Source organism: Agelaius tricolor, unplaced genomic scaffold, assembly GCF_023055355.1.
Source record: "Agelaius tricolor isolate 1412-34295 unplaced genomic scaffold, bAgeTri1.0.p SCAF_47, whole genome shotgun sequence".
NCBI classification, from domain to species: domain Eukaryota; kingdom Metazoa; phylum Chordata; class Aves; order Passeriformes; family Icteridae; genus Agelaius; species Agelaius tricolor.
In genome coordinates, this window is record NW_027269307.1 from 959,722 (window position 1) to 972,321 (window position 12,600).

Sequence of the window (12,600 nt, forward strand, 5' to 3'; positions counted from 1 at the left end):
CGCAGCGTTAGGGCCAACCCAGCGTTATCAGAAAATGATATATTGCACATTAGGATGGATAATTCATGTCGCCTTCATCGGCTCAGACCGTCGCGAAAATTCATAAATCATTTTCTCGTTCATGTATCGCCTAAGTGCGATTTGTCACTCGGCATCAGCGGGAGGGCGGCCGCGGATCCCCGCCGGATTCCCAAAATGGAGACCCGGCTGCGCTCGGAATCGCGGGGGCAGCTCGGATCCCCGGGCTGCGGGCCCCCCGGGAGGGCGGGAGGCGGCTCCCCCCGCGCCTATACACGTGTGTGGATATAAATATGTGTATGCTCCCCGCTGGCTGCTGCTGCTGCCCCCCGCATCACGCCGTCTCCACAGGAGCCTCGCGTGGGTGTCGCGCCTCGGGAGCACCCCGAGCCCCCGGGGATGTGTGCCCCCCTCCCAGCCCTACCTCCGGGGCTTCCTCCGGCCCGCACAGGCGGACACGGACACGGGCGGGCTCGGTCTCCCGGGTTTCGCCCGCGTTCCTCGAAGGCAGGAGACGTGGCCGCTCCGGGGGGCCACGGCGGCGGGGAGAGAAGGGCTAGAACTGCCCCGGGTGGCGTTCAGTGCCGGGCAGCGGCCGCTCCCCTATGGGCATCCACGGGTCGTTCCCGCAGGAAGGCAGGAGAGGCAGGATCTCCGCTGGCCGCGCCCGGAGCTGGCGGCAGCGGGCGGGCAGGTGAGCGGCGGCGCTTCTGCACGGGAAGGCAAGGCAGCGAGCTCCCCGTCCGCATCCCGCGGGCAGCGCCAGCAGCCGGGCCATTCTGAAAAAAGATTTTCAATTTGTCTGCAAAGCACCCACTGGAATCACCCCGCTACAGAGCCCGGGGGTGGGTAGGGAGCCAGGCAGAAGGGGAGAACAGGATGCAGTTTGGGGGAGAGTGGGCATCTCCCTGCCTGCCGCGCCGGCTGCCGCGGCCTCACAGCCGGCCAGGGGAGCGCGGAGCTGGGCGGAGAGGGGCGGCAGGGCCGGGGCCGGGTCCCGGAGCGGGTCCCGGAGCGGAGCGGAGCGCGCTGAGTGCCCCGCGGGGCGGCGGCGGCGGCGGCGCTGGCGGGCGCAGTGCGGCGCTGGAGGCGCTGGGGGGCGCCCGCCGCCCGCCACAGCGGCCGCGCCGCCGGGGGAGGGGCGGGGCGGGGGCGCGCCCGCGGCTCCGGGCGCTGGAGCCCGGCTCTGGACATCGCAGAACAGCTGGGATCGCTGGGAATTGCTGGGGAGCTTCAAGGCCGGCTGGCTCCAGCCCCTCCTGCCACGGGCAGGGGCGTCCTGCACCAAACCGAGTTACTGCCAGCCCCGTCCAGCCTGGCCTTGAATACTTCCTAGGATGGGGCATCCTCAGCTTCTCGGGGAGAGCTGTGCCGGGCCTCTCCATCCTAATGGGGATTCCTCTGTTTCCACAGGAAAAACGCGCCTGTAGTTCATTGAGATACGCGGACGGATCCGCTGCTGTGTGATGGATTAGCGATGGGGTTAGAGCAGGAGGTGCACGTCCCTGCTTTGTGCTGCTCTTCAAATAAAATAACATTTGGGGGGGAAAGCCTCCGCAAGAATTATAACTATTGTATTCTTTTACTCTTAATTTATTCATTCGGTAGCCTTAGGGACGTGGATCTCTCAGCCAGCACCGACAGCCGGTACCGGAGCGTTTCCCTTGGATTCCTCCGGTTATCCCTGAGAGAATATCGCACTCCAGGGATATCCGCCCCACCACCCTGAGCACCCAATGACAGGCAGTATTCCTCCTTCTCCCTCTGCCACCGCGCCTCACGGTCTCCTGTTGCACCAGCGGAAATTCCAAAATGGAAATAGGAAAATACCGGCGCAGGCTCGCGGTGCTTTAAATTGACTGGAGCTGCAAACACCGTACGGGTAAATGACGGAAAGTTGCGCTCTCTCCACTGTGGAACACACGAAGGGGCGGGGAAGGGGAATGGAACAACAACAACAACCGCAAGTTTCCCTCTGTTTACGCTTTTTTTTTTTTTTCCAAAAAAAGCTCCACTGGAAAGGAAAGTTGGTGGCGGCTGGGTGGAAAATCCCTCTCCAAGGAGCGGGGCTTGTTGACGTTTACCCGGGTTGCGTGTGTGTGTGCCAGGGACGAGCGGCGATCCAGCGGCCGCGGCGGGGGAACCATCACCCAGGAAGGGGAGAGAGGCAGGGAAGGAGGCAGAGAAGGGGGGAAGGAGGCAGGGATTGAGGGAAGGAGGCAGGGAAGGAAGGAGGAAAGCGGGCAGGGAGCGCTGAGGGGCTGAGGCGGCTGGCGCGCGCTCTGCCCGCTCTGCCCGCTCTGCCCGCCCAGCCCGCGCGCGGCCCCGCCCAGCCGTGACGCAGCGCCCCCGGCGCGCGACGCGACCAATGAGACACCGCCCCCGGGGGCGGTGCTGGGCGCCGATTGGTTGGCAGGAGCCGGGCGCTGCGCAAAAACAGCGGAGCGGAGCGCTGCCCGCTCAGAAACTGCTGGCAGAGATCGGCGGAGCCGGGCCGGGAGCGGAGCCGGGACGGGAGCGCAGCGGCGGCGGCACACATAGATACAGGGGCTAGGCGAGAAAGCAGCAAGAGAGGAAAAAAAAATAATCCCCACCGCGATCGGCACCGCCGTAAAAGCAGAGTGATGATGATGAACGTACTCGTAGCAATAACAGAAGAAAAGGAAAGACCTTTGACAGAGGAGAGAGAAATCTAAAATCTTTAAATTAAAAAAAAAAAAAAGGAAATACCAGGGACATCGGGGAATGAAAGTTTTGGGTAGCTAAGCTGCTCTCTGCCTTTTTTTTTTTTATATGAAATCTTTGTGCGGGTAATTTTTTTTTTTTTTTTAATTTCGCGGTTTTCTGCCTTTTCCTTGCATCCAAAGAGGGCATGCCCACCGGCTGTTCCAGCAGCATCTAGCCTCCAACTCCCACCAGGAAGACAAACCGAGGACAATCTTGAAATACAAAAATTTCCTCCTTGGAATTTGCTGCTGCTGCTGCTGTCTCTGCCGCCACTGCTGCTGCCGCGGTGCAGTGCCAAGACTCTCGGAATAAATAAAAGAGGGCTACAGTGTGTCTCTAGCTACAGCCGGCTAATAGCTATTTTAGTTGGCCGTACATCTCGAAGATCACAGATGAAGCGGGGACGCCTGTCTTCTTCGTTTGCTCAGCGTGTGAAACAATAATCCCCGTAACAGAAAGGAGGGAGATGGGGGAGAAAAAAAATCCTAACATGAATCAGAAGAAATAGTATCTAGCAACCCTCCCCCCCCCCAGCCCCCCCAAACCAACCTCTCCCCCTCCCCTTCCCCCGATCCCCCTCTCTCTCCACACGCTTGCAGGCGCGGGCACGCGCGCGCGCGCACACACAGACACACAGACGCGCGCACACAGACACACAGACACGCACACACACTGTACTGTGTATTTTCGAAGGAGGAGGTGGCTTTTGGAAGAGGAGGCAGCGGTGGTGTCGGGGAGGGGGGAATCTCTTTCCCCGTCTGGAGATGGTTGTGCTATTCCTCTTTGCCTTGCTCTGGATGGTGGAGGGGGCTTTTTGCCAGCTCCATTACACGGTGCAGGAAGAGCAGGAGCATGGCACGTTCGTGGGGAATATCGCCGAGGACCTGGGCTTGGACATTACAAAACTTTCGGCTCGGCGCTTCCAGACGGCGCCCAACTCCCGCAGCCCTTACCTGGAGCTTAACCTCGAGACCGGGGTGCTCTACGTGAACGAGAAGATCGACCGGGAGCAGATCTGCAAGCAGAGCCCCTCCTGCCTGCTGCACCTGGAGGTCTTCCTGGAGAACCCCCTGGAGCTGTTCCGGGTGGAGATCGAGGTGCTGGACATCAACGACAACCCGCCCTCCTTCCCGGAGCCCGACCTGACCGTGGAGATCTCGGAGAGCGCCACGCCGGGCACCCGCTTCCCGCTGGAGAGCGCCTTCGACCCCGACGTGGGCACCAACTCCCTGCGCACCTACGAGATCACCCCCAACAGCTACTTCTCCCTCGACGTGCAGACTCAGGGCGACGGGAACCGCTTCGCCGAGCTGGTGCTGGACCAGCCGCTGGACCGGGAGCAGCAGGCGGTGCACCGCTACGTGCTGACGGCGGTGGACGGCGGGCAGCCCCAGCAGCGCACCGGCACCGCCCTGCTCACCGTCAGGGTGCTGGACTCCAACGACAACGTGCCCGCCTTCGAGCAGCCCGTGTACACCGTGTCGCTGCCGGAGAACTCGCCGCCGGGCACCCTGGTGCTGCAGCTGAACGCCACGGACCCCGACGAGGGGCAGAACGGCGAGATCATCTACTCCTTCAGCAGCCACATCTCGGCCCGCGCCCGGGAGCTCTTCGGCATCGCGCCGCGCACCGGGCGCCTGGAGGTGAGCGGCGAGCTGGACTACGAGGAGAGCAGCGTGTACCAGGTGTACGTGCAAGCCAAGGACCTGGGGCCCAACGCCGTGCCCGCGCACTGCAAGGTGCTGGTGCGGGTGCTGGACGCCAACGACAACGCGCCCGAGATCAGCTTCTCCACCGTCAAGGAGGCGGTGAGCGAGGCGGCGGCGCCGGGCACCGTGGTGGCCCTGTTCAGCGTCTCGGACCGCGACTCGGAGGAGAACGGGCAGGTGCAGTGCGAGCTGCTGCAGGGCGACGCGCCCTTCCGCCTCAAGAGCTCCTTCAAGAACTACTACACCATCGTCACCGAGGGGCCGCTGGACCGCGAGCAGCCGGGCGGCGACGCCTACACGCTGACCGTGGTGGCCCGGGACCGCGGCGAGCCGCCGCTCAGCACCAGCAAGTCCATCCAGGTGCGGGTGAGCGACGTGAACGACAACGCGCCGCGCTTCAGCCAGCCCGTGTACCAGGTGTACGTGAGCGAGAACAACGTGCCCGGCGCCTACATCTACGCCGTCAGCGCCACCGACCGCGACCAGGGCGCCAACGCCCGCCTCGCCTACTCCATCCTGGAGAGCCAGATCCAGGGCATGTCCGTCTTCACCTACGTCTCCATCAACTCCGAGAACGGCTTTCTCTACGCCCTCCGCTCCTTCGACTACGAGCAGCTCAAAGAGTTCAGCTTCCAGGTGGAGGCCCGCGACGCGGGCGAGGAGCCGCAGCCGCTGGCCGGCAACGCCACCGTGCACATCATCGTGGTGGACCAGAACGACAACGCCCCCGCCATCGTCAGCCCCGTGCCCGGCCGCAACGGGACCCCGGCGCGGGAGGCGCTGCCCCGCGGCGCCGAGCCGGGCTACCTGGTCAGCCGGGTGGCGGCCGTGGACGCCGACGACGGCGAGAACGCCCGCCTCACCTACAGCATCGCGCGGGGCAACGAGGCCGGGCTCTTCCGCATGGACTGGCGCTCCGGGGAGCTGCGGACGGCCCGCAGGGTGCCGGCCAAGCGCGACCCGCAGCGCCCCTACGAGCTGGTCATCGAGGTGCGCGACCACGGGCAGCCGCCGCTCTCCTCCACCGCCGCCGTGCAGGTGGTGCTGGTGGACGGCGCGGGAGAGCGCTCCGGGGGCGGCGGCGGCCCGGCCGCGGGCACCGGGGCGGGGGGAGGCGGCGGAGGCTCCGGCGAGCATCGCCCCAGCCGCTCCGGCGGGGATAACTCGCTGGACCTCACGCTCATCCTCATCATCGCCCTGGGCTCCGTCTCCTTCATCTTCCTGCTGGCCATGATCGTCCTGGCGGTGCGCTGTCAGAAGGAGAAGAAGCTCAATATCTACACCTGCCTGGCCAGCGACTGCTGCCTGGGCTGCTGCTGCTGCTGCCCCTGCTGCAGCCGGCAGGCGCGGGCCCGCAAGAAGAAGCTCAGCAAGTCGGACATCATGCTGGTGCAGAGCTCCAACGTGCCCAGCAACCCCGCGCAGGTGCCGGTGGAGGAGTCGGGCAGCTTCGGCTCCCACCACCACAACCAGAACTACTGCTACCAAGTCTGCCTCACCCCCGAGTCCGCCAAGACCGACCTGATGTTCCTCAAGCCCTGTAGCCCCTCTCGCAGCACCGACGCCGAGCACAACCCCTGCGGGGCCATCGTCACCGGCTACGCCGACCAGCAGCCCGACATCATCTCCAACGGCAGCATTTTGTCCAGCGAGGTAAGGACCGGCACCCCCCGGCATCCCGCACCCCCCCAGCCCGCGCAGACTTCATCCCCGAGCATCCTTCCCCAAGCTCCCGCTCCTCCTCCTCTCCCGTCGCGAAAGGCGTTTTGCATTCCCAATCCTGCTCGTTTCTCCTTTAATCCGTCCGCTGCCTCTCCCCGCTTTGCCCTCTCATCTTTGGGGGGTTTTAGCGACAGGCGGGGGTCTCAGAGGCGATTGTGGGGTAGACACACACGCGCACCGCTGGCTCCCTCCCGCTCGGGCTGAGCAGCTGTTGCAGCCGAGCGTGTTCCCCCTGAGTCCCCCTCCCACCCCCCTCCGGTGCCTCTGAAGGAATCTGGGCAGCATCGTGGCGCAGAGATGCCCCCGAGCCTGCGGTAGCTGTGAGTGGATTGCCTGTGGGTTGGGAGATGGGCGGGGGGGGGTTACAGCTCTTTGCAGCATCTCTCCGCTTGACAAGGCTGAAGTGGCGTGGGGTGTAAGCACAGGATGCTCTGAAGGAAGGCTTTAAACGCGTGTGTTTTTCGGTCCTGAAATCTTTTCATGTGTGACTAAAGCTTTGGGGGAAACCCCCTTTGGGACTGTGACAATCACTGTAGTTAGCAGGAGCTTTAATTAATTTGTGAATTAGGGTTTTTGACTTTTCTTGACTCTGTCTGCACAGCTCTTTATAACCCCAAAGTTTGCAAAGAGCAGCAAGAAAGAGTTTCTGTAAAATTGTGTGCTGAGACTTAATGTCCCCTGCAGTCTTGCCTATGTTGTGTTGCCTGGTGTGTAGAGAATTTTTACTAAAGCATTTACCATGCCATATCACTCCCCCATTAATCTTTTTGTGCTGGCTTAGCTCATGTATATTGTCAGCACCTCTCTGCCTGTGCACTAGTGAAAACCTCACCTTCTCTCCTACCCTGAAACCTGAGTGCTGTCCAGTCTCACAAAGGTGGTTTGGATGGTGTTTTCTGAGGCATTAAGTTCTGCAGTGAAATTTCTAATATTGATTTGTAGTACTGCCCTTGCCTCAAAATGTCTACAAAACTCTTGACTTCTGCTGCTTTTTTGATGACTTGAGGGTATCTCAATGTATTTTTTTTTCCTTATGGTGCAATACCAGTACCATCTAAGCAGTCCACAACTCTAGAAATAGTTATGCTTATTTTTTGTGGGAGTCCTTGTGATGCTCAACAGTGTGCACTGTGAGAAAACGTCAGAGTCTTGTCTCAAAAAACTCCAGAAAAAAATCCCTTGTGCCTTCCCATCTGTGTGACTAAGAGCTGATTCTTTCCCCCCTTACGTTCTAGAAACAGATTTTGGAGGCCTACTTGCAGCTAAGCATTGCCATTTATAGTGACTATGGTGAGCTGCTCCCTTGTATATTCTCTGCTGCTGGTTACAGAAATATCAAGAGTTAAAATATCTCCCAATAATTTGTTTTCTCCTAGACAAAGCATCAGCGTGCTGAGCTCAGTTATCTAGTTGACAGACCCCGACGAGTAAACAGGTAGGAGCTCTGCAGCCTTGGTTTCCTCATGCATGCTTTAGCAAGTCTGAGTGCTGTGCAGAAATGTATTTACTACAGATGTGACTGGGTAGTAAAGCAGTGGGAAGTCGAATGGATGTAGATGCACCAAATAAAGTTCGATTTAAGGCTTTTCTAAACTGGTTTTCAAACTGACTGAAAAGAGAACAAAATCCCGGTTTGTACGAGTCTAAAACGTGCTTCAAATACTTAATAACACGCTTCTGTAGGGTCTCCCAGAAAACATTGTCTCACTGAGCTAAAGTTCAGCTAACCAGCTTAAGGAAATGCTACCAAATCACTTTTGCAGACCGCATGAAAACCAGGAGGGGCAATAACCCTTGCTGGCCTGAAAACTGCTCGTTTTGTTCAGGGCGGGCAGGGCACCTCGGTGCGAGCCGTGCAGGAGTGAGGGGGGGGTAATGCAGCGCCGTGTTTGGCCATGTGATGGCGGAAGAATGTTTTACGAGCTCCTCTTTCATGTTTATTCTAATGTAAAGATGTTTCTGTGTCTAGTTCTGCATTCCAGGAAGCAGACATAGTAAGCTCTAAGGACAGTGGTCATGGAGACAGTGAGCAAGGAGACAGTGATCATGATGCCACTAATCGAGGTCAATCCTCTGGTAAGTCTGATAAGAGAATGGAAATATTGGATCTTTAAGTAGGGAGACTAGAAGGAACAGTTACTTATAGGAATATAATACAAGAGAGGCATAAATAAGGTGAGCGTATTTATTTTTTGGGAGACTGGGTTTACATCAGCTTGCTGCTACAGGAGGCAGTTTTGAACCTCTTTTGGTCACGGGGCAGAATTTATTTTATTAATGTGGTTGGGGATGGGAATTGGTGTGTTATATTCCATCATTCACTGTAGCAAAACTTCCTGCACATTAAAACAAAGTTATTGGTACATTTGATAGTACATTTTCTCCTATGGCAGATTTAGAGAATCTCAAAGCATTAAGCAATTCTGTTTAGTAGGCACTTCAGCTGGCACAGCAGTGAGAAGTGAAGGAGGAGTTCCCAAGGGAAAGAATGAACCCAGTGATTGAATGACAGCCAGACTGTGAGGGTTTTTTTTTCCAGGGGATCAGTGGAGACACGTTGGGTGCTCTGAATGTGTAATACCTTCAAATTTTGGAGGATTGTCTGTTAATTCGAATTGAGGCACCATATAGAGCAAGTGGTCTCCATGTTAATAAGATATTATTAAATACATTTTCTTGACAGAGGAAAGAAAGGCTTTCAAAGGCTATGAATCACTTAGGAAATACACACATTGCAGTGTTATGCCCATATGTAGGGCTTGCTGTCTCAGTTCGCATACTGTCAGTTTGCTTCTGAAAGGAACATTTGTTCAGAGCCTGTGCATTAGAATTCACGCTCACCCTCTCACTGCATTTTAGCTACAAATGCTGGGCTTTCTTTCCTACCACAGCCTCCCCAGGTCTGGTACATCTTTGTGCAACACAGTGCTGCCTTTCCCCTTGTTTCCTTTGTGCTCTGTCACGTATAAAGATTTGCTACAACCGTGTCATACAAACCACTGTCAGTCCTCCTTTTCTGAATTCCCCCCGACCCCCACCTTAGGAGGCACAGGGCAGGGGACCCAGTGCTGCCACAGCAGTGCTGCCTCACCCTCCTGCTCTGTTAATGTCCCCTATTTTCCTGCTGCTGTAGTCACTGTGCCCTTAACGATGGGAAACCCAGGCACCAGGGGAAGGGGAGGCTGCCACAGGGCCTCTTTCTATTGCTGCAAGTCATTAATATGCAGACCTAATGAGACTTGAGAAGAGCCAAGAGTCTCTGGAGCTCCCTGCTTCTTGCAGGGCTTCATGCTAAGTGAACAGAGTGTCTATTTTGTGTCTGGGAACCTGACAACAAACCAGGTCTTGCCAGAAGTTTACATCTGAACACAGAGCCTCTTTCATTTTTGGCCTATATATGGCGTATGATTTATTATTGTTTGAAAAAGCCATGTATTTAGCCTCCCCCCACCCTTTCTTTTGCACTGTTTCTGATGCAGCAATCAGGGCTACTGAGTTATAAAAAGCTCTCTCTCCTCCTGCCCTCCCTGCATTCCTGTTTTTTTTTTTCCCTCCTCTTTTACGCATTTTACTGCAGCAGTCATCTCCATGAACATTTCAATCAGCTTAGTCCCTCAACATAATGAACCATAATAACCAAACAGGAGAGAAAAGAATAAACATCTGCAGAAGGGGCTGGATTTGACTGATGGTGGGAATATAATCACATAGTTGCACATCAACTGAAAGCTATTTTCTTTTAGATGCATTCTGTGCTGTTATTGTTGTGCCTCTGTTCTTTATGCTTTCCCTCCATTTTAAAAGTAGACTATGAATACTTTTCGTATTTGGCATTGATCCTTAGTGGGGTAAATTCTTCTACATTTCTATTTTATGAAATAGTAGAGAAAAACTATTCTGTACTTTTAAATAATTTCAAATCATTTAAGAATCTGATGTGATCTGTGAACTTCTGTATCTTCAGTGGTGATCACATAGTCAGTAATGAAAGCTGACAATTAGGCTTGGTCTACTCACAATTAGTAGGTTGAACCGAAAACTCAGACTACACCAATTTCATATATTGCTACTGAGATTTGAGAATAATTTGCATGCACCACTTTTTTAATGCTAGTCCCGGATGAACATTTCAATACAGATCTCTGTAGAAACTGCTTTAATCTTCTTCACACATATTATCTACTTTTCCTGTAAGTTTTGGGCTGAATCATGCTGCCTAAATGCAAAGAATGTGCCCTTTTACCTCAGTGATGACAAGATATTTTGACATAAATCTTCACTCTTGCTATGAGCTTTGGGGATGAATTTTAAGGGGAAAAAAGGAGCATAAATCTTGTTTGATCTCAAATGGCTACAGGAAATATAGAAGGAATGCCTTCTCAATTGCATTGGTCATTCTGATGCTCTATAATCAATTCTTTCTAAATTACTGAAGGAAAACACATTGATTGATAGCGTGGCAGCAGTTTGGGCTGTTTTATTTTCCCAAGATGTTACCTGATACTATGCAGCATCATATTTGTTTTCAAAAGCATCTGAAAATATTTAGTAGGTAATTCACAGTGGCAGACAAAACTCATTCCCCACCAGTTTAGTCAGCAGCATGTTCTGATGGCAGAATATCTATTTACTGCTCAGCACAGGACCTCTGCCACTGGTGAGCACTCCTGTGGCACACAAGTAGCTATTCTGTAGCAGTCCATTGCAATCCAAACTGTGGTGTCATGGTCAGTTATTAATTGGGAAGGAAAACATGTAGGATGAAAATCCATCACGCTGCCACAGCTTTATCTTGTAGAATTTAGAGAAAAATCTGAACTGTGCCGCTCTGCGTGTCATAAAATGTTTTCTTGGGTTTTGAAGTTAGATCATAGCTCACCTTTTCACAAAATATGTTTGCTTAAAAGTGATTTAATCATGGTTTAAATGTGCTGAAATGCATGTAAGGGATTCATATTTTTCCCATTAAAGTAACATAAATGCCTCACAAATATCCACATTCTTACCTACCTTAACACTGTTGAAGTACTAAAGTGCTGTCATCTGCTTTTTGCAGGGAATGGTAAGGAGTGACATGCTCAAGATCCTAATTTTTTGTGGATTTAATAGTTATTTCATTGACTGGGTTAGTAATCTGAGCTTTTTGAAAAAAAAATGACTTTACAAAAGTGAAGAAGTGCAGGAGTGTTTTGGCAAGCAGAGGAGGGGTTTCTCAAATGTTTGAGAGAAAAGCTGCTACTTGTTTTAGAGCAAACATAACTCACACAACACTTCTACCTCTTAGGAACACGCTGCATTTCAGCTGTGTTCTGTAGGAGTAATTCTCAAGCATGAGGTTAGTTTATTTCCCATGGTTGATTAATTTCTTGGCCTCCCTTGTGAAACTGCCAGCTTGGGTGCCAATTAATGCTCTGCATGTGTGTACATTTAAATTGTATGATTAGACACCTGTCCTGTAAGATTTGGACTGGTGCCATCAATTTATTTCGTATGGTTGCTCACTAGCTACTTGGCTTTCCCAAGCAGAGTCCTTCACAGTATTACCCTTTTTTTTTTTTCATGGAATTGGCACAGAATCTCAGAGGCACTTCAGGGAGGAATGCCCAAGATGAGGAGCCAAGTAGATTCACTGCTTAGTATATCCTGTAAAATGTATTAAAATATCCTGCCTTGTATATCCTATAAAATGCATTTTTTGATCTGCTTTTGGACAGTTTACATTGGTGACTGGCTGAAACCTGAAACTAGGCTTTTCCTGTTGGATTTTATGAAGGGAACTGGTAAGGGTTTAATGCAAAGGCACAGGGTGAAACACTGGCTCACACCTTTTCAGTACAGATTAGCTGAATGCCAAGAGGGTTCATTATGGCAGAGGAGCTGCAATATTTCAGTGTCCATAAGGAGAAGAGTAAGAGAGGTCAGAAGAAGAATTTCAGTGATAAAGGGACAGAGAAAACCAGTAGTTCCTCTGAGCCTATGCAGACTGACAGCTAAATCCTGTTTTGAAGATCACTTGGGCAAAAAGTCTATCTCAGATAAAGTGAGAGGGTACATGAAAATGGCTTAGAAAAGTGCTTTGACTGAAGCTAAGTGCTACTTCTGCTTTTTGTTTTTTTGGTGTTTTTTTTTTTTCCCCTCTTCTTCCTTGGCTTGCATGCTTAATAATGTTCACATCTCAGTGGTCCAGATAGGCCTTTGAAGCTGAGATTTGGAAGAGCTGAATATTCAAGATATTTGAGTCTTTATTCATGTTCTGATGCAGATGAAGTCAGTTTTATCCAAGGCAGCACACCAATTACTTAGTGAGAAAGAGTGATAATAACTTTGATTCTTAAAGTCCAATTCTAAAGTAGTTGACTACTGAGTAGGTTAACATCATTATCCTTATTTACCAATAGAAAACATGAATCCTGGGAAATGAGAT

The 12,600-nt window shown here is 53.1% G+C and overlaps 1 protein-coding gene across 3 annotated transcripts in view; it reads left to right on the forward strand.

The window, feature by feature from the left end:
* The first annotated feature begins 314 nt into the window (after positions 1 to 314).
* The window catches only part of PCDH10 (protocadherin 10), a 39,981-nt gene continuing 27,695 nt past the window's right edge, over positions 315 to 12,600 (forward strand). Inside the window, exons 1-4 of one of the 3 annotated variants that reach the window (XM_071455338.1) lie at positions 315 to 712; positions 1,432 to 6,107; positions 7,553 to 7,611; positions 8,146 to 8,252. In XM_071455338.1, coding sequence (XP_071311439.1) covers positions 3,510 to 6,107; positions 7,553 to 7,611; positions 8,146 to 8,252 — 2,764 coding nt within the window. In that variant the 5' untranslated portion in view covers positions 315 to 712; positions 1,432 to 3,509. The remainder of the gene's footprint in view (positions 713 to 1,431; positions 6,108 to 7,552; positions 7,612 to 8,145; positions 8,253 to 12,600) is intronic. The other 2 variants (XM_071455340.1, XM_071455341.1) reach the window with 2 other exon arrangements.